The 23,280-nt window shown below is 45.1% G+C and overlaps 2 protein-coding genes and 1 long non-coding RNA gene across 8 annotated transcripts in view; 2 read left to right on the plus strand and 1 right to left on the minus strand.

Moving 5' to 3' along the window:
- Positions 1–21,948, plus strand: part of TMEM243 (transmembrane protein 243) — a 22,634-nt gene extending 686 nt beyond the window's left edge. Inside the window, exons 1-5 of one of the 4 annotated variants that reach the window (XM_040472779.1) lie at positions 7–328; positions 534–833; positions 18,858–18,908; positions 19,870–19,974; positions 21,341–21,948. In XM_040472779.1, the coding sequence (XP_040328713.1) occupies positions 756–833; positions 18,858–18,908; positions 19,870–19,974; positions 21,341–21,463 (357 nt within the window). In that variant the 5' untranslated portion in view covers positions 7–328; positions 534–755 and the 3' untranslated portion in view covers positions 21,464–21,948. Of the gene's footprint in view, positions 1–6; positions 329–533; positions 834–18,857; positions 18,909–19,869; positions 19,975–21,340 lie in introns of those variants that run through there. The other 3 variants (XM_040472780.1, XM_040472782.1, XM_040472781.1) reach the window with 3 other exon arrangements.
- On the plus strand, positions 2,730–3,220 carry LOC121028780 (uncharacterized). The gene is made up of 2 exons (XR_005789432.1): positions 2,730–2,783; positions 3,032–3,220. It is a non-coding gene; the product is annotated as an uncharacterized LOC121028780 (long non-coding RNA).
- DMTF1 (cyclin D binding myb like transcription factor 1) overlaps positions 21,766–23,280 on the minus strand; it is a 46,027-nt gene continuing 44,512 nt past the window's right edge. For all 3 annotated transcript variants that reach the window (XM_040472777.1, XM_040472776.1, XM_040472778.1), the window contains one exon: positions 21,766–23,133. In XM_040472777.1, coding sequence (XP_040328711.1) covers positions 23,024–23,133 — 110 coding nt within the window. In that variant the 3' untranslated portion in view covers positions 21,766–23,023. The remainder of the gene's footprint in view (positions 23,134–23,280) is intronic.

Below are 23,280 nucleotides of genomic sequence, written 5' to 3' on the forward strand. Positions count from 1 at the left end.
GGGATTTTCTCTTCCGCTGGCGCGGTCCGGGCCGACTGTCCTGCTGAGAGAGGAACCGGAGCTGCTGAAAGCGCGACGCTGTGCTGGTAGTTGCAACACTTGAGAGGGGAACCGAGTTGCCCGGCGCGGCTGCGGTCGCGACCTGAAGCTGCACCGCTGCGGGAGAGGTCCGAGGGGCGCTCGGCTCGGGCAACTTCACTTCTTCCGCCGCTCGAGAATTGGAGGGGTGGAGAGGTGCTGGGGGTTTGGAGAAGGGCTTGTAATGAATTCTCAGGACCACCGCCTCCTCGAGCGTGGAGGTATTGGTGCTCACCAGAAACTTAGAAAGGTTGGGAAACTATCGCGTAAAGTAATGGGGTGGTGAGGGGTGGGGATCGTGGGTAGCCCCGGGAGCGCGGGACCGCCGATTTGCTTTGCAAGCCGCAGCGTCCGGCGGGGTTGAGCGCCGAGATTTGGGGAAGTGGGAGCTGCCCGGGCGGGGCGTCCCGAGGAGACTCGGCCACGCGCTGTTTGTTTCCTTTCACTTCCTGCAGCGGCCGCTCGCTATGAGGAGGGGAGCGGGCCTAGGGCGGAGCGGCCTCGTCCCCCGGGCCTGAGCGCCCACCCGCTGCCGCCGCGGGACGTCCCCAACCCTCCGGGGCTTTCGGCCATGGGCGCTCGGTGAATAGGCGACGTGGGGAGTCGTGGACCTGCCACTTCGGGAGGTAATGCTGGCTCAGTTTTGAGTGGCCCGGGGAGAGCGAAGAAACCCTAAAATGGAGGACTTTACTACCAGGACGTACGGCACTAGTGGCCTGGACAACAGACCTCTGTTCGGAGAGACGTCGGCCAAGGTGAGTGCGGACCCGGATTCCAGGGTAATGGGTTTGTGTGTCTGTGTGTCTGCGCTCCCGCCCAGAGTCCTGGTTGCGGCCCCGGGAAGCACTTGTGGGTAGAAAGAGCTGTTTCTTCTATCCTGCTTCCCTCTTAAGATGTTTGTCCTGCCACTTGGCTCCTTGTTGGGGGTAGGGTTGGCCCGGAGCTCTGAAAGCAGGGTTTGGGGGGCGGGGGGCGGGGTGGAGAAAAGTTCAGGAAGTTCTGGGCTGATAGGGGTCCTTCAGGGGAGTGCGGAAGCCTCTCTCCGTGGGGGATGGAGTGCTAATCTCTGAGAGGCTTCAGGTGTGAGACCAAAGCTTTCGTAAGAAAGAACCCTGCAGAGGTGCTTCTGATTAGTATTTATCTAGAGCCATTAAGGGTTTATACTGAGGCAGCCAAGCAAAGAAAAAGAGGCTTGGAATGAGATTTTCTTTGATGGCATTCCATTCCTGGAAGGGATCAAAGAGTCTCTGGACCTAAACAAGCTATAGTATCTTGTTTTAGCCTTCTAACAAGGATAATGCCTTCTTACAAGCTTTATCATGTGATGCTCAGGACCAGTAATTGAAGACAGAGCTCTTTTCCTGTCTTCAGCCGTAACTTTGAGTTGTTTTGGCAAGATTAGCCTGTGGTTTTTTTGTTTTTGTTTTTGTTTTTTTTTTCCAGCTAGAAAGTGATCTTAGTAACCTTTCACCCCTGAAAAGGACTTTCAGGCCTCTCAGAAAGGAGGGCACATGTGGAGTCCAGAGCTTCTTGGGTTTCTTAGCTTTGACGGGGGACCTCTATCACCAAGGATTGGAAACTTGTACACCCGGGAGTGTGGGGCATAGTCCTGAATTTGGGCTGCCAGCCTGCCACAGGACAACTACTTTATTTTTTAAATTCTTTGTGGATGTCCTTGTTTTCTTAAAGTATCTTAACAAGAAAATGCTTTAAGCTTGATCTCTAGGAAGATGCACCTTGTTTATTTGGGGGCTTTGCATAATCCCTGCCCACATTGCTTGTGGTTTGAGAAGCATGGTTGTAGTTTATTAGACGTACCTGTTTCTGCTACAGTTATTGAGCGTTATGTGACAGGCCCTGGGGATCCAAGGAACACAGGTGAGGGAAATATGTAAACTAATGTGATGCGTTGGATCTGTGCTATGGCGGGGCATAGAGGGGGTATGTTGGGGTACACAGGAGAAACTGGTCACTTTTGTTTGGGAAGCTTTGGCAAGATCTTGGATGGCTTCTCCATTCAGATTTTCTGATAGCCTTGGGCTTTCAGATATAAATGTCCCTAAATTGGGGTTTAACAAGAAGAGGATTTGAGTCCTGGAGAGTGGAGGCAGCAGCTTGCTGCTTGTTGGACCCAGGGCACCTGACTGTCCAGCTGTTCCAAGAGCTAAGAGGTTCACTGTCAGCCTCATGTGCCTTGGTGCACAGATTGGGGTTCTGGGTGATGTAGACTTCTGACCCCCTTTTTAAGCCCCACAGCCCCTGAATACTGAGGTGGATGATTTGGTAATGGACTTGATTTATAGAGGCACTGAGAAATACTGATGTTTTCTGACTTGCTTGGGCCTAGATAGTTAATGACTGTAAGTTTCCTATTGCCTGTGATCAAGTTGAAACCATCCAAGAACCTTTCAAAATGTTTATCTGTTGGCTTCATAATTATTTAGTCCAAGAGTATATGGGCCTGGCATTATTTAGGCAGCTTTGGGCATTTATAACAGAAGATTTGGCTACTCCGAGACAACGTTAAGAATAAGATAATTGGGGCACCTGGGTGGCTCAGTCGGTTAAGCGTCTGACTTCTGCTCAGGTCACGATCTCCCCATTGAGAGTTCGAGCCCTGCATCAGGCTCTGTGCTGACAGCTCAGCACCTGCAGCCTGTTTCAGATTTTCTCTCTCTCAAAAATAGATAAACATTAAAAAAAGTGTTTTTATTTTTTTTTTATTAAAAAAAAATTTTTTTTAATGTTTATTTATTTTTGAGACAGAGAGAGACAGAGCATGAGTGGGGGAGGGTCAGAGAGAGAGGGAGACACAGAATCTGAAACAAGCTCCAGGCTCTGAGCTGTCAGCACAGAGCCTGACGCGGGGCTTGAACCCACGAACCGTGAGATCGTGACCTGAGCGAAGTCGGAAGCTCAACTGACTGAGCCACCCAGGCGCCCCTAAAAAAAGTGTTTTTAGATAAGATATAATTCCAGATAACAGAATTGCTCTCTTTAGCCCCCTCCATGAGGCTGACAGAATAATTGGACATAGAGAAGTTACACAGAACTGAGAAACAGACCAGTGGTCTGAGGATGGGAGAAAACCTCGTGACTTTTTTTTTTTTCCAGTCAGCACAAAAGTGTTATTTCTTTTAAGGATAACAATTAAACCATATCCAGGGTCTTAACTTACAGTTAGAAGCCAAAGTGGCATCTATTTTTATTTATTTTAATGTGTATTTTTGAGAGAGAATGCGCGTGTGAGCAGGGGAGGGGCAGAGAGAGGAAGACACAGAATCGGAAGCAGGCTCCAGGCTCTGAGCTGTCAGCACAGAGCCCGAATGCAGGGCTCAAACTCAGGGACCATGAGATCATGACCTGAGCTCAAGTTGGATGCTTAACCGACTGAGCCACCCAGGTGCCCCCAAAGCGGCTATTGAAAGCATTAGCTATTGAGATGCAGTACACACACTCAGGGAAATTGCTTTGCCATCTGAAGCTTACGTCAAACTTGGCTTGGTCGACAGCTGAGCTCTGCTGGTGCCTGGGTGTGGTTGAGGGTAAGAGTATATCTGTGCATCGTATGTCTTACAAGTTGAGATGTCAGGTGTGAAGAGACGGAGATTTGTGTCTTTAAGGACAGCAAATGATTTTATTGGAGGATCTGAAGTGGGCAAGGCACAGGAACTGGGTAGGACATGTTGCAGTGGAGCCATTCCCATGGAGGACAGTCAGTGCCAGAGCAGGCTCTGTTCCTGCAGACCCAGAGAAAAACCTTCGTTGGCCCCTACATGTAGGTTTTCCCTGCTTGCTCACTTTCAGATGCTAGGAAACTGGACACCAAAGTCACTTAACAGTGAGACTTAATACATTACAACTCCTGAGGAGAAAATCCAGAAAGGGGAAAGCCTACGTCCTGTCATAATCTGATAGAGCCTCTGAGCTTCCAGTAACCATGTTTGCTCTACAGCAACTGACCACATATAGCCTCTCAATTTTAAATCGAGAAAGGACCAGAGAGCTTTAGGTCCAGTCTCTAGCTTTAAGGCAAAGGTGACTGAAAGCCCACAGAGCAGAACAACGTCTTAAGGGAAGTCGTGTGTCCTCAATGCCACAGGCACCCTGCTAGGCGTTCCACTTTCCTTTGCTTGGTCACCCAATTCCTTTGTGAGGTGGGCATTGTTACTTTTGGAATTAAGGAAACCAAACACACAGCAGGCTGCTTGTTCCGTCACACTACTAGTGCTTGCCTGGTAATGTTTTAACAACTTGTTTTCATGAGTTGAATAGGATAGTAAATGGTAAATTATGCAGTCTGTGCTACATACTTTGTTTTTTATTAAAAATTCTTTTTTAATGTTTATTTTGACAGCACACGCATACAAGTAGGGGAGGGGCAGAGAGGGAGAGAGAGAATCCCAAGCAGCCTCCACGCTGTCAGTGCAGAGCCCGATGCGGGGCTCAAACTCCCGAACCATGAGATTATGACCTGAGCCCGTATCAAGAGTCAGACGCTGATCTGACTGAGCCTCCCAGGAGCCCCTGTGCTACATTCTTTGAAAAGCACTATAGACATTCACATACCAGTTTTCCATTCACAGGAAACAGGTGAGTCACAGAGTAAGTGAAAGATACTAGAATCTACTGTAGAACAACTGATATGTAACCCAGTGGGACTCGAGCAGCTCTCTTGGGCAGTCTCTGAAGGAACTTTTGTTTTCACCTGTACGGGATGCACATACTTCATTTACCAAAGTCCAAACTTACTCAAACTTAGAGTTTGGTAAATGAAGTATGTGCATCGTGTACAGGGATCCCGTACTCAGAATTCTGCATGATGCTTAGGAATACCCTCTCACATAGAGCCATAGAGGGAAAGGCGGAGTGAAGCAGTTCTGTCATTACCTAAATATTGAAGGGATAATAGACAAAGAAAGAAAGGAACGATGTTTATCTTTTTTGGAAAACTGTCATTCCTTTGGAATTACATATTGCTAGGTGGGGTAGCTTTAGAATCCTGGTCAGAATGTTGTTTTCATCTATTTTTATCCATTCCCAAGTTCTGGGATATAGTTATGTATATTCTCTAGAGTGAAAAACAGCTGTTGGCACAGTTACCTGGATGGATATATCTGGGATTTCCAAGCCTATGCTCTAGCTTAGCATTTTCTAAAGGAGCACTAGCCAGTAGAAATAAAGTGTGAGCTGCCTATGTGATTTTAAATGTCGTAGTAACCATGCTAAAGTATAAACAGGTAAAATTAATTTTAATACGTCTTATTTAATTTCCTATCAAAAATACACTTGAGGGGAGCCTTGGTGACTGAGTCGGTTGAGCATCCGACTTCAGCTCAGGTCATGATCTCACGGTTCATGAGTTCAAGCCCTGCGTTGGGCTCTGTGATGACAGCTCAGAGCCTGGAGCCTGCTTCCGATTCTGTGTCTCCCTCTCTCTCTCTCTCTCTCTGCCCCTCCCCCACTTGCTCACGCTCACATGCTCTCTCTCTCTCTCTCTAAATAAACATAAAAAAGGTTAAAAAAAAAAAGTACATTTGAGGGGCATCTGGGTGGCACAGTTGGTTAAACTTCCGACTCTTGGTTTCAGCTCACCTCATGACCTCATGGTTTATGAGTTTAATCTCCATGTCAGGGTCCTTGCTGACAGTGCAGAGCCTGCTTGGGATCTCTGCCCCTCCCCTGCTCACTCTCTTTGTCTCTCTCAAATAAATAAACTTAAGTACATTTGAATGTACAATCAATATAAAAAGCAGACATATGTTTACATTTCTGGACTAAGCCTTCGAAATCCAGCGTGTATTTTTCACTTTGAGCCCATGTCAGTTCGTGCTGGACACATTCCGGGTGCTCAGTAACCACAAACAGCCAGTGCTACATTATTGGACAGCACGGTTCTGAAGCAGGTGAGTTCTTAGTTACGGTGGTTCCATAATCATTATCACAAAATATTTTTCTTTTCTGTGGGACTTCTCAGAACCTTGAATATGGCAATTTTCTCAGGGACTCTGATTGGAGAGAGTGATAAGTAGTACTTCTGGACTGTTGGTGACGTAGCCTTTTAGGACTGGCACGAGGTGTTATGTATGGAGTTCTTACCTCCCCCATGGGAGTGTTCATGAGACCAGTTTCTACAGGACACCCTTTGGGAAATACTACCGTACAAAGCCTCATCTTTTGCTCCTTCCTTCCTTCCCGCCCTCCCTCCTGAACTAAAACCTGGAGAAATTCCCCCTCTCTTGTGCAGGGCAGTCTTTGTTATTATTATTGTTATTTTTTTATTGTTTTTTAAGTTAATTTATTTGGAGAGCACACACACGAGCAGGGTGGGGGTAGAGAGAGAACCCCAGGCAGGCTCCAGGCTGTCATGCTGTCAGCACTGATTTACGGGGCTTGATCTCATGAACCCTGACATCATGACCTGAGCTGAAGTCAAGAGTCCGATGCTTAACAGACTGAGCCACCCAGGAGCCCCTCCAGGACTGCCTTTAAAAGTATGCCTTAGGACAACACATAGTTGGGTGTCTTTCTGTGTAATGGAGGGGCGCTATGTTAACCTCAAGCTTGTGAGTCGGTCTTCGTTCGGTTTGCTGGCTACCTTCCCAATCATCTGAAGTCCGTGTGTTCCAGTGCAGATGGGGTGAACCCAGGCCGGGAGGGAGAGGATGGCTGTCTCTGGGGAGAACGCAAACCAGCACCTTCTTGCTGGAGCAAGCGGGAATATACTGGTAGAATATAGTATAAACTGCCTTCTAGACCAGCCTATTCTATTGATTTGTCACTGATCCCCAAAATAAGTGATTCATTTTCTAAGGGGATGGTGATGGTGGTTGGATGTTATAGAAGAAAATGAGTGACTTTGGCCAAGGTGCATACGTTGAACTCTGATGATTGGGGTGGGGGTGGAGCGCTCTGTGTAGAGGACAAGTTACTGGGCCCTGAGGCTCAGATCTTTGGTTCCAAAGGCAAGAGTTCCGTGTACAAAAAGCATCCTCTGTTCTTTTCCTGTAAACAAAACATATAAAATTGTTGGGGGCGGGGGGAAGGTCTTTTTATGTCCGGTACTCCAGTTAAAGCAATTCAGACTTGGGGCATGTGGCTTCTGCAAATGATAGTGTAAAATGAGAGTGCTCCTTCGTGTCCTTTTTTTGTGGGAGGGTGGGTTTAAAGGTTGCTGCTTAATTAAGGACAAAGCTGCGATTAAGATGGTTATGTCTGGCTGCTGCCCTTCCCCCTGCCTAGAACCCTGAAGTCTTTCCTCTGAGGGGTGCAGGCTTCTAGCTTCTTTCCTCTTGACACGGCTTCTGGGCAAACCTCAGAGCACAACTCCTGTCTCCCTCATGGGAGAGGTCGTAGCCCAAGGGACCAGATCAACCGTCCCCTTGCCTCTCAGATAGCCTGACAAACCACAGGTTTCTTGTGCTGGAGACAGTTCAGGATGATTCAGGCCATCGTTTGTTTCTTCCCTACCATAATAAATTTGCTCTTTCTCATCCTCAGACCAGAGGACTGGGGATCTCTGGGGGTTGGACTCTGGCAGAGGTAACTTGGGAAGGCTCTCAGAGGATGCTGGTGCATAGAGAGGGCTGAAATGTCTGGGTCTTACCCAAGCTGTGTGGACACTCAGGGCAGGCTGGCGCCTCTCCACCCACCTCTTTGCTTTTAGCTGTCTCCCGCTATGGGCAAATGCTGTTTACCTTTCCGTAGCATTGTTGCCGAACCCTGAAATCGGATTGGTGATGTGCAGTAAGCCTGTCTCTGAGTCACTGGGTGTGAAGCAGAGAAAGTTGTAGTAAGAGGAGGGCAGCCCAATAAGAAGACAGGGGAGCATCGCCAAATCTGAGTTGCCCTATTGAGCCTAGGAACATGATTAGCAGAATATGTGGCAGTCATGGCAGGATGTGGATGGGCCTTGAAACTTCTCAAGGGGGCCTCGAAACTTCTTGAGGTTATCATGTGCTGTCCTCAGAGTCTTGGTGCCAGCCAGAGGGTCCTGGTATGTTACATGTTAACCTGGTGTCTGTTACCGGTTCTGCAAGACAGACATTTCAACTGGCATCCCACTCCTGGTCTCTGTAATTAGCTTCAGGAAAAAGAATGAAAGGACAGAGTTAATAATTGTGTTGCAAGGTGGCGAAGGAACGTGTCTGTATGCGGCCCCTGAAGTTACTACGAGGGAGAGCCTCTTAAAGGTTTAAGTGAGTAAAGAAACCTGTTCCTGAGGTTCAGCACCCTCTCTTCTCCAAATATCTGAATCCTGTTCCGTTTCCGTCTCCACCTTAGAGCCTTTCTTAAAACCCAGCCTGCACCCATGCTGCCCTTAAAGGAGCCTGGTGGCCAGAGGTGCCCCCTGGAACTTAACTCCTTGTGTTGTCTGGGATTTGTTGAGATTGTGCCTTCCTGACCTGAGTGTAACGTCCTTGAGAAAAGCCAGCTGCCTCATTTCTCCAGCCTCTCTGGCACTGGGTGTAATAATGCCTTACCCGATTCTTGGAGTTACGTATGCTAAGCCTTAAGTGAAAATGGAGCAACATCAGAAGGGTAACCTACATTCTTGGGACATACTGGGTGACAGTAGAAGAGGGGGCTGGTGTTCAGAAACCTGGAACACTGGATACCACAACAGGAAATGGTGCTTCAGGCTCTCATGCAGTTAGAGTCCTCATGTGATCCTCTCCTTGCTGAGCTTCAGCAAAGGGGCAGGTAGGAAACTTCATACAGTATTGCGTAAAAACTGTAAACCGAGGTTGGCCTTTAAGAGGGCTGTCTGGTCTGCTGAGTTGTCCTCTCGATAGGTGTGAGTTTTGCAGGTGTGTGGTGGTGGGCTGGGTCTACTGAAATGAGTCCTTTTTTTCGTATGGTCAGTCTATGGGCCATGTATATGTATGATCATACACACACACACACACGCAGCGTTTTATTTTTTTTTATTAAAAAAAAAATTTTTTTTTTCACACGCAGCGTTTTAAAGTTTATTTTGAGAGAGTGTGTGCATGAGAGAGAGGGGCAAATGGGGAGAGAGAATCTCAAGCAGGCTCTGCACCGTCAGTGCAGAACCCAGTGCAGGGGGCTCCATCTTATGAACCGTGAGATCACGGCTTGAGCTGAAATCAAGAGTCAGAGACTTAACCAACTGAGCCACGCAGGCACCCCTCTAATATTTTTTGAGCTGCTTTAGGATCAAGTGGGTTGACAAATTTGAGTGTCCCTGTGGGAATGATGGAATGCATTTGAAATTGGGGCTGACTTAGAAATTGGGGCCAGGGTCTGGACCGTCTCCATTCCTGCTCATCTCTGAGGACCCAACATGTCATTGGTAAGACACCTCATTAGATGTGGAAATAATACCAATGCCATATTAGCAGCTGTTGACTGGCTCTGGTAAATGTCACTCTGTTCTAGGGGCTTGACATATATTATCTCTAAATCCTTAGAGCAACTGTACATGTTTGACCACTGTACAGATATGGCAATTTAGGCTTAAAAGTTGAGTGACTCCTCTAAGGACATAGGCTGGCATATGGCAGGAGAAGAAATCTGCCTGGTCCATCAGGCACCTCACCTCATAGTGTTGTACTCTGCCTCCTGTGCTGAAGGTCATGGCACATAAAATAAGGCATTTCCTGTGGGTACCAACTCTAGGGATTATTTTGCCCCTTAAACTTGTGGAGTAGGGTCGTTCTCTATTTTTACTGCGCCCGAATGTTCCTAAGTGGTGCTTTAATAAAATTAATACATTTCAAGTGCACATGTCTATGAGAAAGAATCTGGTGGGATGGATATACAAAAGTATTCACAAATGCAAAGTACTTCAAAATACCGATCTGTGAAATAAGGGAAACACTTAAAGATGTTTATGCATGGTACTTTGTCCAAAAGGAGATGAGGGGGCTGTTGGTGTTCAGATGTACACGCAGTGGTGGTGGTCGTGGTGCATTTGTGAGAGTTGGGGGTGTGAAGGTGATAAAAGCATGGGCGTGTCTGCATTCTCATAAATACTGTCTTACGCTGCCTCTGCTGCTGGCATCGTTCAAAGTCCCATGTGTCTTCAGGAAGTCTGAGCAGTAGCACCTATGATCAAGTGCACTATCACCTAGATTTTGCCAGTGAGATAAGGTGTCCCCTCGCTTTCCACCCTTTGGATGCTGTCCCCAGGTTTGCTCCAGATGACAGTGTGAGGGGTGTTCCTACTTAAGAGTATGTAGCTCTGGGGGAACCAAATGAACCCACTGGAAGGTGTGAGATTTCCTGCTTCATCTGGGCCCCAACCTTCCACGTTTTACGTCCTCTCGGTATGTTTATTCCTATAGGGCTGCCTCTTAAGACCTCTGACTGGGCCATTCCCAGAACTTTCCTGACAAGAAGTTTTGCACTGTGATTTGGAAGAAATAAAAGGAAAATCATTTCCGAGAATTGGCCACTTATTTATGGTATTGGAACCCTTACGTTCGAGAAATGCAAAGACTTTTGAAACAGAATTGTAGGATGTGGCTCAAGGGTCTGAATCACTCAGTCTGGTTAACAATGGTAGGAAGTGGTGTCCTTTGGACATTTCATACGTGCTGAATGGATTGTTTGCTCTTTCCCTCATAAAAGAAGATCATCACTGTCTTTAATGACGTGAAGCTCTTGTGGGTTATGGAGGATAAGTTTTGAATTTAAAATGGGGTTGAGGCCTTTATTGAAAGAATGAGCAAATGGAAGCTTGTTCTAGGGGCTAGAGAAAATTATAGTTGGGGCACCAGATCGGAGGGCTTTTGAGTCTTAGGCCTTGAAGCAAATGTAGGATTTTTGACGGGAGGAGGTGACTGGGAATCCCAAGCAGGAGGTCCAGCTGTGTCAAAGGGGTAGGAGCAGGAAAGTACAGGAAATGGTGAAGGAACTCTGAGCACCACTGTGACAGAGGAAAAGCTGGGCTGGGCGGAGAGCCTTGAATGCTGTACTAGGAAGAATGATTTTCTTCTGGAGGCTATAGGTTGTTGAGTATGAATGTATGTATGCTTGTATTCAGTTATTAACTGAGCGCATACTATGTCTGTGGAGGTGTAATATATGTTGGGTAGTTATCTTTTTTCACAGAGCATGTGTGTACCACACGGAAGATAGAAAGGCATTAAACAAATCATTTTTCTTCTCTCTCTCTTCCTTATTATAAGCTTCAGTCATTCTGCACCTCCCCCCCCCCCCCCTTTTATTCATCTAGTACCCAAGCTTACTCCTGCTTCAGGGCCTTTGCACATGCTGCAGTGGCTTGTTTGCAATACCCTTCTGCCAGATCCTTGCCTGTGTTATTCCTTTCCCTTATAAAGGCCCCTGCTCAGTGTCACATCCTCAGGATTCTTTGACCTTTTTTTTAAAAATAGCCCCCCATCTCCACCCTGGTCACTCTCCATTGACCCTGTTTGATTTTCTTCCTAATTTCCTAACACTTTGCCTGTAAAATGAATGGAGAATGAATGACCAACATCAAAGTGGGATGCAGTATGGATGGAAGGCTCTTCCGATGTTGGAGGGAATTGAGATTTTTGGGCTGGAGATGGACTCCATGAAGGAGAGATTGAACTTAAAGCCGGAAATGGTGATAATTACTTGAGCCAGGAAACGGGTGCAGGATCAGAGAAGCTGGTCACCTTTTGATCCTCTTCAGGCTGAAAGGGGTGGAAACAGTAGGAGTTATCTTCCTGTTGTTGGCATCTTATTTATTTATTTAAAAAAAATTTTTTAATGTTTATTTATTTTTGAGACAGAGAGAGACAGAGCATGATCAGGGAAGGGGCAGAGAGAGGGAGACACAGAATGTGAAGCAGGCTCCAGGCTCTGAGCTGTCAGCACAGAGCCCGATGTGGGGCTCGAACTCCTGGACTGTGAGATCATGACCTGAGCCGAAGTCGGACGCTTAACCGACTGAGCCACCCAGGCGCCCCGGCATCTTATTTTTAAAAGGATGTCTGCTGATGTATAGGCTTCAAGAGTGGGATCAGGAAGCTGAGTTGAGACGGATCTGCAAACCGCTTTCTGGAGAGAGACAGCGACAGTTCACTCACAAGGCAGTGGCAATACAGTGAAGGCTCAGCTGAAAATACGAATTTGCAGTAAACTCAGGTAGTGTGTATTTAAGCTAATATTTGGGCATCCAGTATGTGCTGGGTACTGTGGTCAGCAGAGGGAAATGACCAGTTCTACTATCCAGTTCTCTGGCACCTTTATACAGTCAGAAGGTTATTTCCACTCTGGACAGTGGCAGCTTCCCAAGCCACATAGCTTGGTTTTGTCTGAATTACAGAAAGGTTTTCCTGCCAGTGGGGTGATGCAGGCTGGTGCCAGGGTGTGCAGCTTGGAGAGTGTAGCATTGGGCTGGATTGCAGCCATGTGGCCGTGTGTAGTGAGTGGCCCACAGTGTGACAGTGAACAAGGAATACGTGGCTTCTGGGAGACACACGGGAAACTGGTAGGTAGGGTTAGGACAGTCGAAAGGCTTCACAGCGAGGCTTCGTGCCAGAGCATAGAAGCGGTCGAGGGTTTGGAGGGACTCAGGACTGGGTTTTCAAAGCATGAAGAGCAGATGAACAGATCCATTGGGGAGTTTTCCATGCATTAGAAGCTGCTGACTCCATGGTCCGAAATTGATAGGGGGGCCCTCAAGTTAGAGCTTTGGTGTAACTGATGGGGAATGGTCTAGTCAGTGGGTGTACGTAGGGCAGAGTGTTGCAGGAATATAGATTTGGCCGAAGCAGGTGCTGAAATAAGTGAAGTAACTGAGACGAGGGGAAGAAGTCGACTGGTTATTGCCAGGGACATATACTTTAAAGAGGATGCTTTAGTCCGTTCGGGCTGCAACAGCAAAATACCACAGACTCGGGGATTTTATAAACATCAAACGTTTTTTTTTCTCTTTGTTTTCGAGGCCGGAAGTCCGAGATGAGGTGCAAACACAAGCTACAACCTCACATGGCCGAAAGGGCGAGGGAGATCTCTGGAACCCCCCATCAGGGTACTAATCCCATTCCAGAGGGCTCTACCCTCGTGGTCTAATTATGTCCCAAAGACCCCACCTCTTAATATGGTCACATTGGGCATAAGGGTATCAGCCTGAGAAATTGGGGGACACAGACACTCAGCCCGTAGAGGATATTAACTGAAGTTGCTAACTCTACCTGGCCCGTGAAGCGGGGAACACCCTGCACCCTACAGCCCAGCCCAGTGCACTGGGGATGAGTATGAGGGTGACACAGTCTCTCTCGGGGACCGCGTTCAGAGACCGAGACAGCAGGGGAAATTCAGGGTGTGGGAGAAGTCTGCAGGTCCACGAAGCCGTTTGCTCACATGGAACAGGTTTTGGGGGCTCACAGGGATGGCTCACAGGACTTGCAAGTGTGGGTATGAGGACTGATGGGAGAACATTTAGTGGGAGGGAGTGGGTGTGCTGGGATCCCTGGTGTTTGAGGAGCAGGGTATTTAAGGAGTCACAAAGTTAGAGGCGACACCAAAAATGGAATTCACAGTCTTACCCCAGCCCTTGGCCCCTCTTGTCTCCTTCCAGGGAGTGGAAGGGCACGTTTCCATGGCTTTGTCCCTCCAGGGGTTTCCTTTCTGCAGAGACCCTCCTGTTTTCCTTCCTCCTACTCCCTGGGAGTGACCACCAGCACTGCCGAAGGACGGACTCCGCAGCAGGGGCTGCTGCCGTGCCTCTGAAACCGGGGCTTGGTCTTGCCCTGGCGGAAAATGCATAACTGGGCTTGTCCTCACATAGGGAAACCTAGATAATTCCATGGAACTAATGGGACCTAGCCTGGGAGGCACCAGTGGTCTGTCGGGCCTTTGTGGCTGGCAAAAACCTGACGTTGTGGGCTGCGGAACCAGGCCGTCGCTTGGGTGCAGTGGTGTCCCCGTCCCCGTGCTGCGGCGTGCCCATCCCGGAACGGTGAGGCCACGTGCTCTGCTGCCTGGGAGCTGAGATTTCTGAGGAGCCGGGCCCCCAATGAGTGATGAAAGTGGCTTCTGGTGGTGAGAGACCCTCTAAGGAAAATGCCCTCTGCCGCTTCTCTTGTCGATTCTCTCCTCAGAGCGCACGAGGTGTGCCGGGCTGCACGGAAGACAGGCCGCATGCCTCGCCCTAAGCTAACTGCCAGTCCTGATGGAGGATACGGCTCAGAGAGCGTATTGCGATGCAGGAAGCATAAATCTGGGCAATGTGATCTTGGAGCCCCAAGGCCAGCACATCTCTTCCTGAAGGGCGGTGAGGGGGGAGGTGGGGTGTGCCCGAGGATGGTGGCCAGAAAGGAAGGACGGTGGACTTGCTATTCGAGTTGAGCTCTGAAGGGTGAGCGGTCAGATAGGGAGTGTGGCACGTCAGCCATCCCACCTCCCACCCTACAGCTCACTCTTTTGAGAACATCACGCCCTTTGTTTATCTTGTGGGTCAACGTGAGACGGTTATGTGTTAAGTAGCTGTGTTTTCTGCATCCGTGTATTTGCAGAGGCCCATGCCACGAACTCTGAGATCCAGAAGTTTGTCTCTTCTAATGATCCAGTGTGCTTAATAATTAGCAAGCCCTTTTAAACCCTATTGCACTTCCCACTTGGTTGTCAGGAGTGCTTAGGGCTAACATTTGAGCTTAAATCAGAAACGTTTTCTTCGCTTCAATTTATATATGTTCATCATCTATCTTTCCACTTGCCAAACCCCTTTAGAAAATCTGCCTTGATATTTTTATTGTTACTTAAATGGGTTAGAATTTTACTACAGTAGCCCAAGTCCTGAAATCCATTTTGGAAGTAGACAAAAAAATAACTGGCTCTGGAAATGTTAGCATTCCAAACAGTCTAGAACCAGGATGTTTCCAGGTTGCTGAGGGCAAATGCCAGTTTTTGGTTATTTGGGGAGTTACTGCCAGTTTCCTCCCAGAGCCATCATTAAACACCTGAGCATTTGACACGAGTTTGGGGTTCTCTGTCTTGTATCAGGATGCTGGCTAATGACTGACCAGGCAAGATTGGGGGCTCCTCTGCTTTTTGATTGCTGGGGAGTAGGCCTTCTACTCTGGCCCAAGTGCAGTCTGAAGCTGATGATTCAGAACCAGAAACTGTTAAAGCAGAAAGGGACCAGATACCATGTAGCTCAGTCCTCTGATGTGGTAGACTCAGAGTTAGCCAGTGGCAGAATGGAGATGAGAACCTTCGTCTCTTTAACTCTTAAAATTTCAGGGTCCACACAGATTAGTTTAAGGATTCTTAGACCTTTGGCCTCCATTTTGCTAAGAGCATTGGATAGACTCAGCCATTACCTGCCTTATGACCTTGACAGATGAATCCCATTGAACCTAGTTACTCATTAGTAAATGGAGATTGTATGTTCCTTACTTTACGGGGTTACCTTCTGCCATCCCAGGTACAAACCATAGGGATGTATGTTCTTCGTGTTCTCCTTCTCCATTTCAAAGTTAGATGAAGACTTAACTGCTTTGGGCCCAGGCTGACTCCAGCCCCTTTTCTCAGCTCTGACAAAGCTGGCTCAACTATTGGCCATGTCCATTTGCCATGCTTTTGTTCTCTCTGGGGTCTTGGTTAAGTTCCTTCTTCATGGGCCACCTTTTCTTTGCTTTTTGTTCATCTGCTAGTCCTCTTTCAGATTTGACTTTCTCTTAGGTTCTCTCCCTTTCGCCTTAGTGCCCTCTTGAGCTCTGGATGGTATCAACTTTTGGAAGGTAAAGACCATTTTATTTGCTGTGTTTGCATCTGTAATATAGGAATTTTTTTCATTTTAATGAGATATAATTGAGATGTTTAAATGAATAAATCGCTTACAAGGTTATACATGCAGAATTCCTCACAAAACTATACTCTATTTTCTGTGCTAATGTGTACATATATATATTTATATATACATAATATGCATATAAGCTAAGACTCTGAACTTGTTGCTGAGTCTTTGGCAAGGATGTCCCAATTCTGTATCCTATCCTCTCTGCAGGTAGGATCAAGGCTGATTCTGATCCTGTCGGGCTTTCTGGGGGAGTGAAAATAAGCAGCAGTACAAGGTCTGAAGAAAGATCTGGGAGGGGAGAAGTTTTGATAGATGGAAATAGGATAATAATATAACTGGGGAAGAGAGTTTCTCTGAGAAATTATTTCTCTTCATGTACTTTTTCCTGATTTGGTGCATATTAGTTTGAAAACTGCCCTTTGAAATGCTATTTATAATTATTTCCTTACAGTGTTTTCTCTTTGGAGACTGGGACCTGGGAGAGCTACTAAAGCCTTGAAAAGTAATCTCTGTGCTAAGTGTCTTGTTCTGTTTGTCTAGACCAGCTGTAGCAACTGTAGGTGTTTTTCCAGTGAGAAGTGTCAACAGAATCCACTCTCTTGGCGTTGAATCCTGTCTCCTTCACTTACTGATCTGAGACCTTGGACAAATTGTTTCCCAGAGCCAATTTTGTCACCTGTAAGAGTCCTAATGCCACTTCACCCCAGGATTTGTAGAAGATAGGTACAAGGTCTTGGCATAGTTACCATCCCTTCACTATTACTATTATTTTTCCTCCTGCTCTGGATCCTAATTGGCATCTTGCTGTTTGGACATAAGTGATGCTTCTTGGCTACCTCAGCGGAACCTCTTCCCTGTCTTCTATTGGTAAAACAGCTGTTGTTGTGAGGTAAAACCTCACAGAGCAGACCTTTGTAAACTTTTGCAAATCCTTGGAACTCAGAGCAGATATTCTCAGTACAGACAGGAGTTAAGTTGAACCTTTTTCCCAAGGTAAAGACAATGGGGCTCCCATTAATAGAGGGTCTCTACATCTTAGGTTAAGACACACACACACACACACACACACACACACACACACACACACACACACGTCTTGCATGTGGAAAGAAGTGATTAGTGATCGTAATTTTCCCCTGGGTCTCTTCGCTCACAGATGGTTGTTGCTGGGCAGGCTTCTCTAGCTATGGGATGAGAAGTGAGGGTGTGGTCAGTTGTTACCTTTGTCCTCCACAGTGTGTGAATTGCAGTGGCCTTGGTCTGCAGAGTGGTCTGTCCTTGATTAGATCAAACACACCCAGTTTAATGCTTGGCTTTCCTTCACTTTTCCCTCCTAGCTTTGCCTGCCTCTTAACTTTGGATTCTTATCTTTAAATGCAGACAACTTGAAAATGGCTCTGAATTCAGTTGCTTCTCTGTGCTTGATCCTGTGCCCTTCCATCTGTGAGCTTTTGTTTTCTGGCTGCTCCTGGTCCATATTCCGCTGGTCCTTGCTCAGATGTTACCAGAACACTCATTAACACCACTGATTGCTCAGTTTTGACTTCTCAGAAATAAGACTACTTGGTATTCTCGCTGCCTGAAAATAGTGTTTCTTAATCAGGTCTTAAACTCTTAGGACTTTGTTCTGTAAATCCATATATTATACATGTATTATATATTACTAATATTATTATATATACACTAGTTTTATATATGTATAAAATATTTGAACTTTTTAGTCCCTACAGCTGAAACTTTATTTAGCCAGTGATCTTGATTTGGGAAACATGTTAAAAGTGGCTTTTTACTTGCTGTATGACTTTATGCAAATAATTTAACCACACTCAGTGGACCTAAATTTATATTAACTTATAAAATGAGGATTGAATTACAGGAGAAATTAAAAAAAAATTTTTTTTTAATGTTGGTTTTTTATTTTTGAGAGAGACGGCACAAGTGGGGGAGGGGCAGAGAGAGAGACAGAGACACACACACAGAATCCGAAGCAGGCTCCAGGCTCTGAGCTGTTAGCACAGAGCCTGATGGGGCTCATGAGATCATGACCTGAGCCGAAGTCAGATGCTCAACCAACTGAGCCACCCAGGTACCCTAGAAAAATTTCAAACCATCCTGTGGAATTGTTTGGGTGGGCATAGGAATGAAGAGAAGGCTCAATGGGTAGGACCCCAGGCTGCAAATTCAGCCATATGATTCTACTTGTGTTACGTATTGAAGGTTTTTGCTACTAAGTAAGTTGGAAAAGCACTGGACTAGATGGTCTGAGATTGCCTCCAGCCCTGGCATGGTGTGACCTCTGCTAGCAGAAGCATCTCCTTGTAAATGACATTAGAGAAGGACATGTAAGCAGTATCGCAAGTAGGTCCAAACTCACGGCACTCAACATCACCTGCAGTCTGGTTCTGATCTCTTCACCACGGCTCTGGGCTGGCCATCCTAGTGGCTCCCGTCCCTTGGCTTCTGTTCAGACTGTTCCCAGCGTGCGTTGGAGTATTGATAAGCATCCCTTGCCCATTCAGTCCTTCCCAGCTTTCAGAAGACTGTATGTAGTGTAAAAATGGCCTGTCCTTTCAAGGAACCATTTCTTTCTTTTTTTTTATTTTAAATATTTACTTATCTTTCAGAGGGAGACAGAATATGAGCCGGGGAGGGGCAGAGAGAGAGGGACACACAGAATCCAGAGCAGGCTCCTGGCTCCACGCTGTCAGTACAGAGCCTCATATAGGTCTCGACCTCATGAACTGTGAGATCATGACCTGAGCGGAAGTCGGATGCCCAGCTGAGCCTCCCAGGCGCCCCAAGAACCTTTTTCCGACTAGTCCCTGTCTTCCTAAAGCACCTTTTCCACTCTGGTGGCTCAGTACACTTTGCCTTTCTGGCACTTGTACGTATGTGTCAAGCTCAGAGAGAGGCAGGAGGACCTTGGTGTCTTAATTCTAAGTCACCCCAGTGGCTAGCATTGTACCTTTCTGAAAGTGGATCCATCACAGGGCTAAACAATTATTTTCTGTTTCAGGATCGAATCATCAATTTAGTTGTTGGCAGCTTAACATCCTTATTGATTCTAGTAAGTACCTTGATTTTGTGTCTTCTGCAGGCTCTGAACCAATGTTATTGAAAACTTGAGTATTGTGGTTAACACTCAAACCCAAAAAACAAAAAACTTAAAAGGGGCCAGTACATGACCATGTGAAGTACTGAAGTCATAGTTAAATTAATGCTTTCAGTTTCATTACTGCTTGAATAAAACTGCAGTTGGTAACAGGAGGAGCTAAATTGATTTCAACCTTCAGTTGAGTATATGAAATAGCACACAGCAAATAACTCGATTTTCTGAGTTTGCCTTGTCTAGGAACGTTGTACATAACCCACAACTGCCCCCTTCTACTACCTTAATTTATTACTAAAGCACATTCATTATCCTTTGGTTTAAAAAGATTATTTGGTCATGTAACATTTCGGCCTCCTGTGTAGTATAGCTTGGTGTTATCACTGTAAAATAAAGACAAGCTATATTTTCTGTGGTCTAAAGATGCCACATTTTTATTAAGTCTACGAATTTTAGTGAAGTTTGTTTCATTGACTTCTTAATAAAAAGAATGGGTATCATGTTTTATCTATGGTAGAAATAGAACTCCAGTGTATTAGAAACCTGAGTATTCTCCAGAATGTTCAGCAAAAACTGTTTTGGTTTTCATTTTTGTTGAAGTATTCAAAATAACATAACAAAGGTTGAACTTTTTCCAATGTAATCCTTAATCCTGGAATGAGGTTTAAATGCTTTCTCATCTTTTTGTTAAGAGGGTTTTTTGGAGCTTCGCTAGTTTTCTGAGCTGTGATGTTTTGTCTCCTTTGATGAAAGAGGATGAGGAAGTGCTAAGAGAAGTAAGACACTGGAACAGATTTACAAATACTTTACTATTAACATACCTGGTGGTAGATACTATATAATAGGACATTGCTTAAACTCCAGTCTAGCCTACTATTGGAATTACTCCTAAGGCCTGACACAGTTTCTCTTCATACAGGTAACGCTGATCAGTGCTTTTGTTTTCCCTCAACTACCTCCAAAACCGCTGAATATATTTTTTGCTGTCTGCATCTCTTTGAGTAGTATTACTGCCTGCATACTTGTGAGTACTACTGACAACCCTTGAGGGCAGACTGCTGCAGTGCCTACCTAGGACAGATTCCCAGCCTTAGATCTATAAGAAGGGGTGTGTCTAGTTACCCCCTAGTCCTGGCCCCACCAAGAATGTTAAGAATTCTCAGTATTTACTAATTTTAGATATTTTATTTATCTTTGGAATCAGTTTCCTTTTCCCTTAAATCTCAAAGTTAAGTTCCTATCTAAAGGAAAACTCTTTTCCTTTGAAAGTGAAAAACAAAAAACCCCAACAGGAGGAAGGGGGAAAAAAAAAAAAAGAGTTAAGACTTGGGTGGCCAAAACTTAAGGTTTAAGTTTAACTTACTTAATTCATCTTCCTTCAAGGGCTACAACATACAGGGTCCAACAGGCTTTGGCAAATGCCAGTACTGCTCTTAAGGGAAGAGATACATAGCACTCTGGATTTATTTCTGATAATTACAAAATTAGTCTATTTTAATCTCTGTGCATATCTACCCAAATGAAAGTAATTAACCCTAGAATCTCCTGGGAAATCTTAAGCTACAGTTGTATCCTTATCACAAGAATGTACAATTTTACCATAAAGATGCTTGTCTTTACATAAAGGAACAAAGATGGTGATAGGTCCTCACTTGGATATTGGACAGGGGCTTAGTCATTCATTAGTTGGCTTGTTTCATTTCCTTTGAGAAGAGGTAGAACCAATACTATAAATGACACCCTTAAAAACAATAGTTTTGATTCACATGGGGCTTATATCTTCATAGTGATGTGTTTATCTAATTGACTTTGTTTGCTCGACTCGTATGATCTGAGGGAGACTTGGCCCACGCCCTTCCAGAGCCTTTGGAACATGGAACAAAGCTACCAGAGATGCTCCCCACCCTCCCGGCCTAATGCCCCGGAATGACACACAGGGTCTAGTTTGGTATAAAAGCTCTTATTTTGTATTGGCAATCTGACTCTGCTCTGTGAATTTAAAAGTTACCCTCCTTCCCAGTACCTAAAGAGAGCTGTACTTCTTACTTACTCACATAGAATTAAAACAGATCTACAAGGTACAAATTCTTGGATAGCTGGTCAGTAACTGGATGACTATCGGTTTGAACATTACCAAAGGTGAGAAAGCAGGAATAAGCATAATCTTGGGTGTGGACACTCGGTACTACTGGAAAAAAGGGAAACAAAATTACATTTTGGCTGCATTAGTTTTAGGAATGTAGACTAAAAGAGGGCCTCATTGAGGGAGAAAAGTTTATATGGATGAAATCTGTCACAGTGGAAAAAAAGATTAGTTGAATTAAAATTTTTTAATGCCAGGACCAGTGACTGTTAATTAAACTTTGATTTAATGCTTCTTTTCTTTTTAGATCTACTGGTATCGACAAGGAGACCTAGAACCGAAATTTAGAAATCTAATTTACTACATCTTATTTTCACTCATCATGTTATGTATATGTGCAAACCTGTACTTCCATGACGTGGGGAAGTGAGGCTGCCAAGGAGAAACTTATCAGGTCTCTGCGAAGCTGTACACTTGGACTGTAAGAGCTGGGTCAGGTGTGCTGAAGAATCTCCTGTGCAAGTCTGATACATGATTTTCATGTTAATTGTAAATCTAAAATTCCCTCTTGCAGGGGAGACGTATCCTAGATTGCTTTGCTTTTTTCTTTAAGGAGCTGATGTTGCACTGAAACATTCCAAACCTTAAAGCTCAAACAGCACAAGCAATTTTCACTTTTGAAATTAAAATTTTTTATAATGTAGGTGCATGGCGAAAGGCTATGTGACAATCTTGCATTTTAAGACAAATATTCTTTTATTTCTGTTAAACTGAATATACAATTGTTCCCTAGGCAACCAACTTTTGCTTATAACTACAATTAAATTTCACATTAACAAAACACAGACGGTGAAAAGACAACTTTGATTGTGAAGATCTAATTACAGTAATAAATAAAATAATTTATACAAGTTTTTTTTTTTGTTTGTTTTTGTGTGTGTGTGTGTGTGGCTTTTCTATTGGGGTCATGTTCATTAAAATCCTAGAGGCTAATTTTGGTTTAACCTTCTCTAATACAGGAATGACTCTTGATTTCTTTCCTTTGCTAACAGAAGCAAATTTTGTGTTTTTAAACTGCCTGAGAGGGAGAAGTTAAGTGGCACCCCACCAGCTAATGCACTAAAGTGAAGGGCAGACTGCAGTACCTTCCTCAACTATTTCCTGGGTCATCTGTATAGCAAAACGTGTAAGAAACACGCCTGGTATGGGGTAGGCAACTTTCCTTCCTTTGTCATTTAGTTTAATTTTACTTCAAAGTGCTAACTTTGTAAACCAACAACGGGGGGTTCCGAAGGGGTGAAAAGTCTGCTTAGCTTCTGGTGAGCTGTGTTGCTACTCTCTTCCATATTCCCTTTAAAAGTAGTAAAAAACCTGTAGTGAATTTTAATTCTTTTAATGCTTTTCTGTGTACCCAGCCTAAATCAGCTCCCACTGCCAGCAATGGGTAAACCAAAAGCAACCGCCACACAATCGTCTCTTAGGTCTCTGTGTGTGTGTGTGTATGCTGGTTAACTTTCAGACTAAGGATACTTAACATTTTTGAGGGTCGCTGATAAGCTCCACACCATGTTGACAGGACTTCTCTGAAATATGAAAAGGCCTGCTTGAGAATGGATAGAGCCATGTCTGATCTTCAGAGATGAATATCACTGCTTTTAAAACAGAGTAGTTAAGCTTTGGTGATTGTAAACTTTTTTTCAGTAGCTGAATGAAATTCCCTGCTGTCAATTAACACTAATCACAGGGATCTATGCAGTTAAGTCCTCCATACTCGAGTCACCGTCACACTGTCATAAGACTAGACCTCAGATGATCCATTTAAAGGAGGTAAAAAGTCATAGCAGCAACACTGTATGTGGCTTCAGCACTGTAGCTATTTAAAAGCCATAGGAATGGTAAATTCAGCCTCTTGGGAGTTGCTCCTATTTCTTTGGAGATGTAATTAACAGTGTGGCTTCTTTGCCTGAGGTACCTGTCTTTTAAGAATTACCTAATGACAGTTGACCAAATCTTCAACATCCTTTGAGTCTTCTGAAACAGGACTGCCCAAAGATGATCCAATGATATTTGATTCTTCTCGATGATGTTGGAGTATTGGATCTGTAAGAAGTTAAGTTTTAAGTGTATGTACTCTAAACCAGGTCAAGAAGTTAGAGTAAGTACTCTACCAAAGTGCAAAGTTAAACAAGATGATGAACTACTGTTGGATCAAGACTAAAACAACAGAACTAAGGAGCCTGACTTTCC

Source organism: Herpailurus yagouaroundi, unplaced genomic scaffold (genome assembly GCF_014898765.1).
Source record: "Herpailurus yagouaroundi ecotype Mexico unplaced genomic scaffold, PumYag 100, whole genome shotgun sequence".
Classification (NCBI taxonomy): domain Eukaryota; kingdom Metazoa; phylum Chordata; class Mammalia; order Carnivora; family Felidae; genus Herpailurus; species Herpailurus yagouaroundi.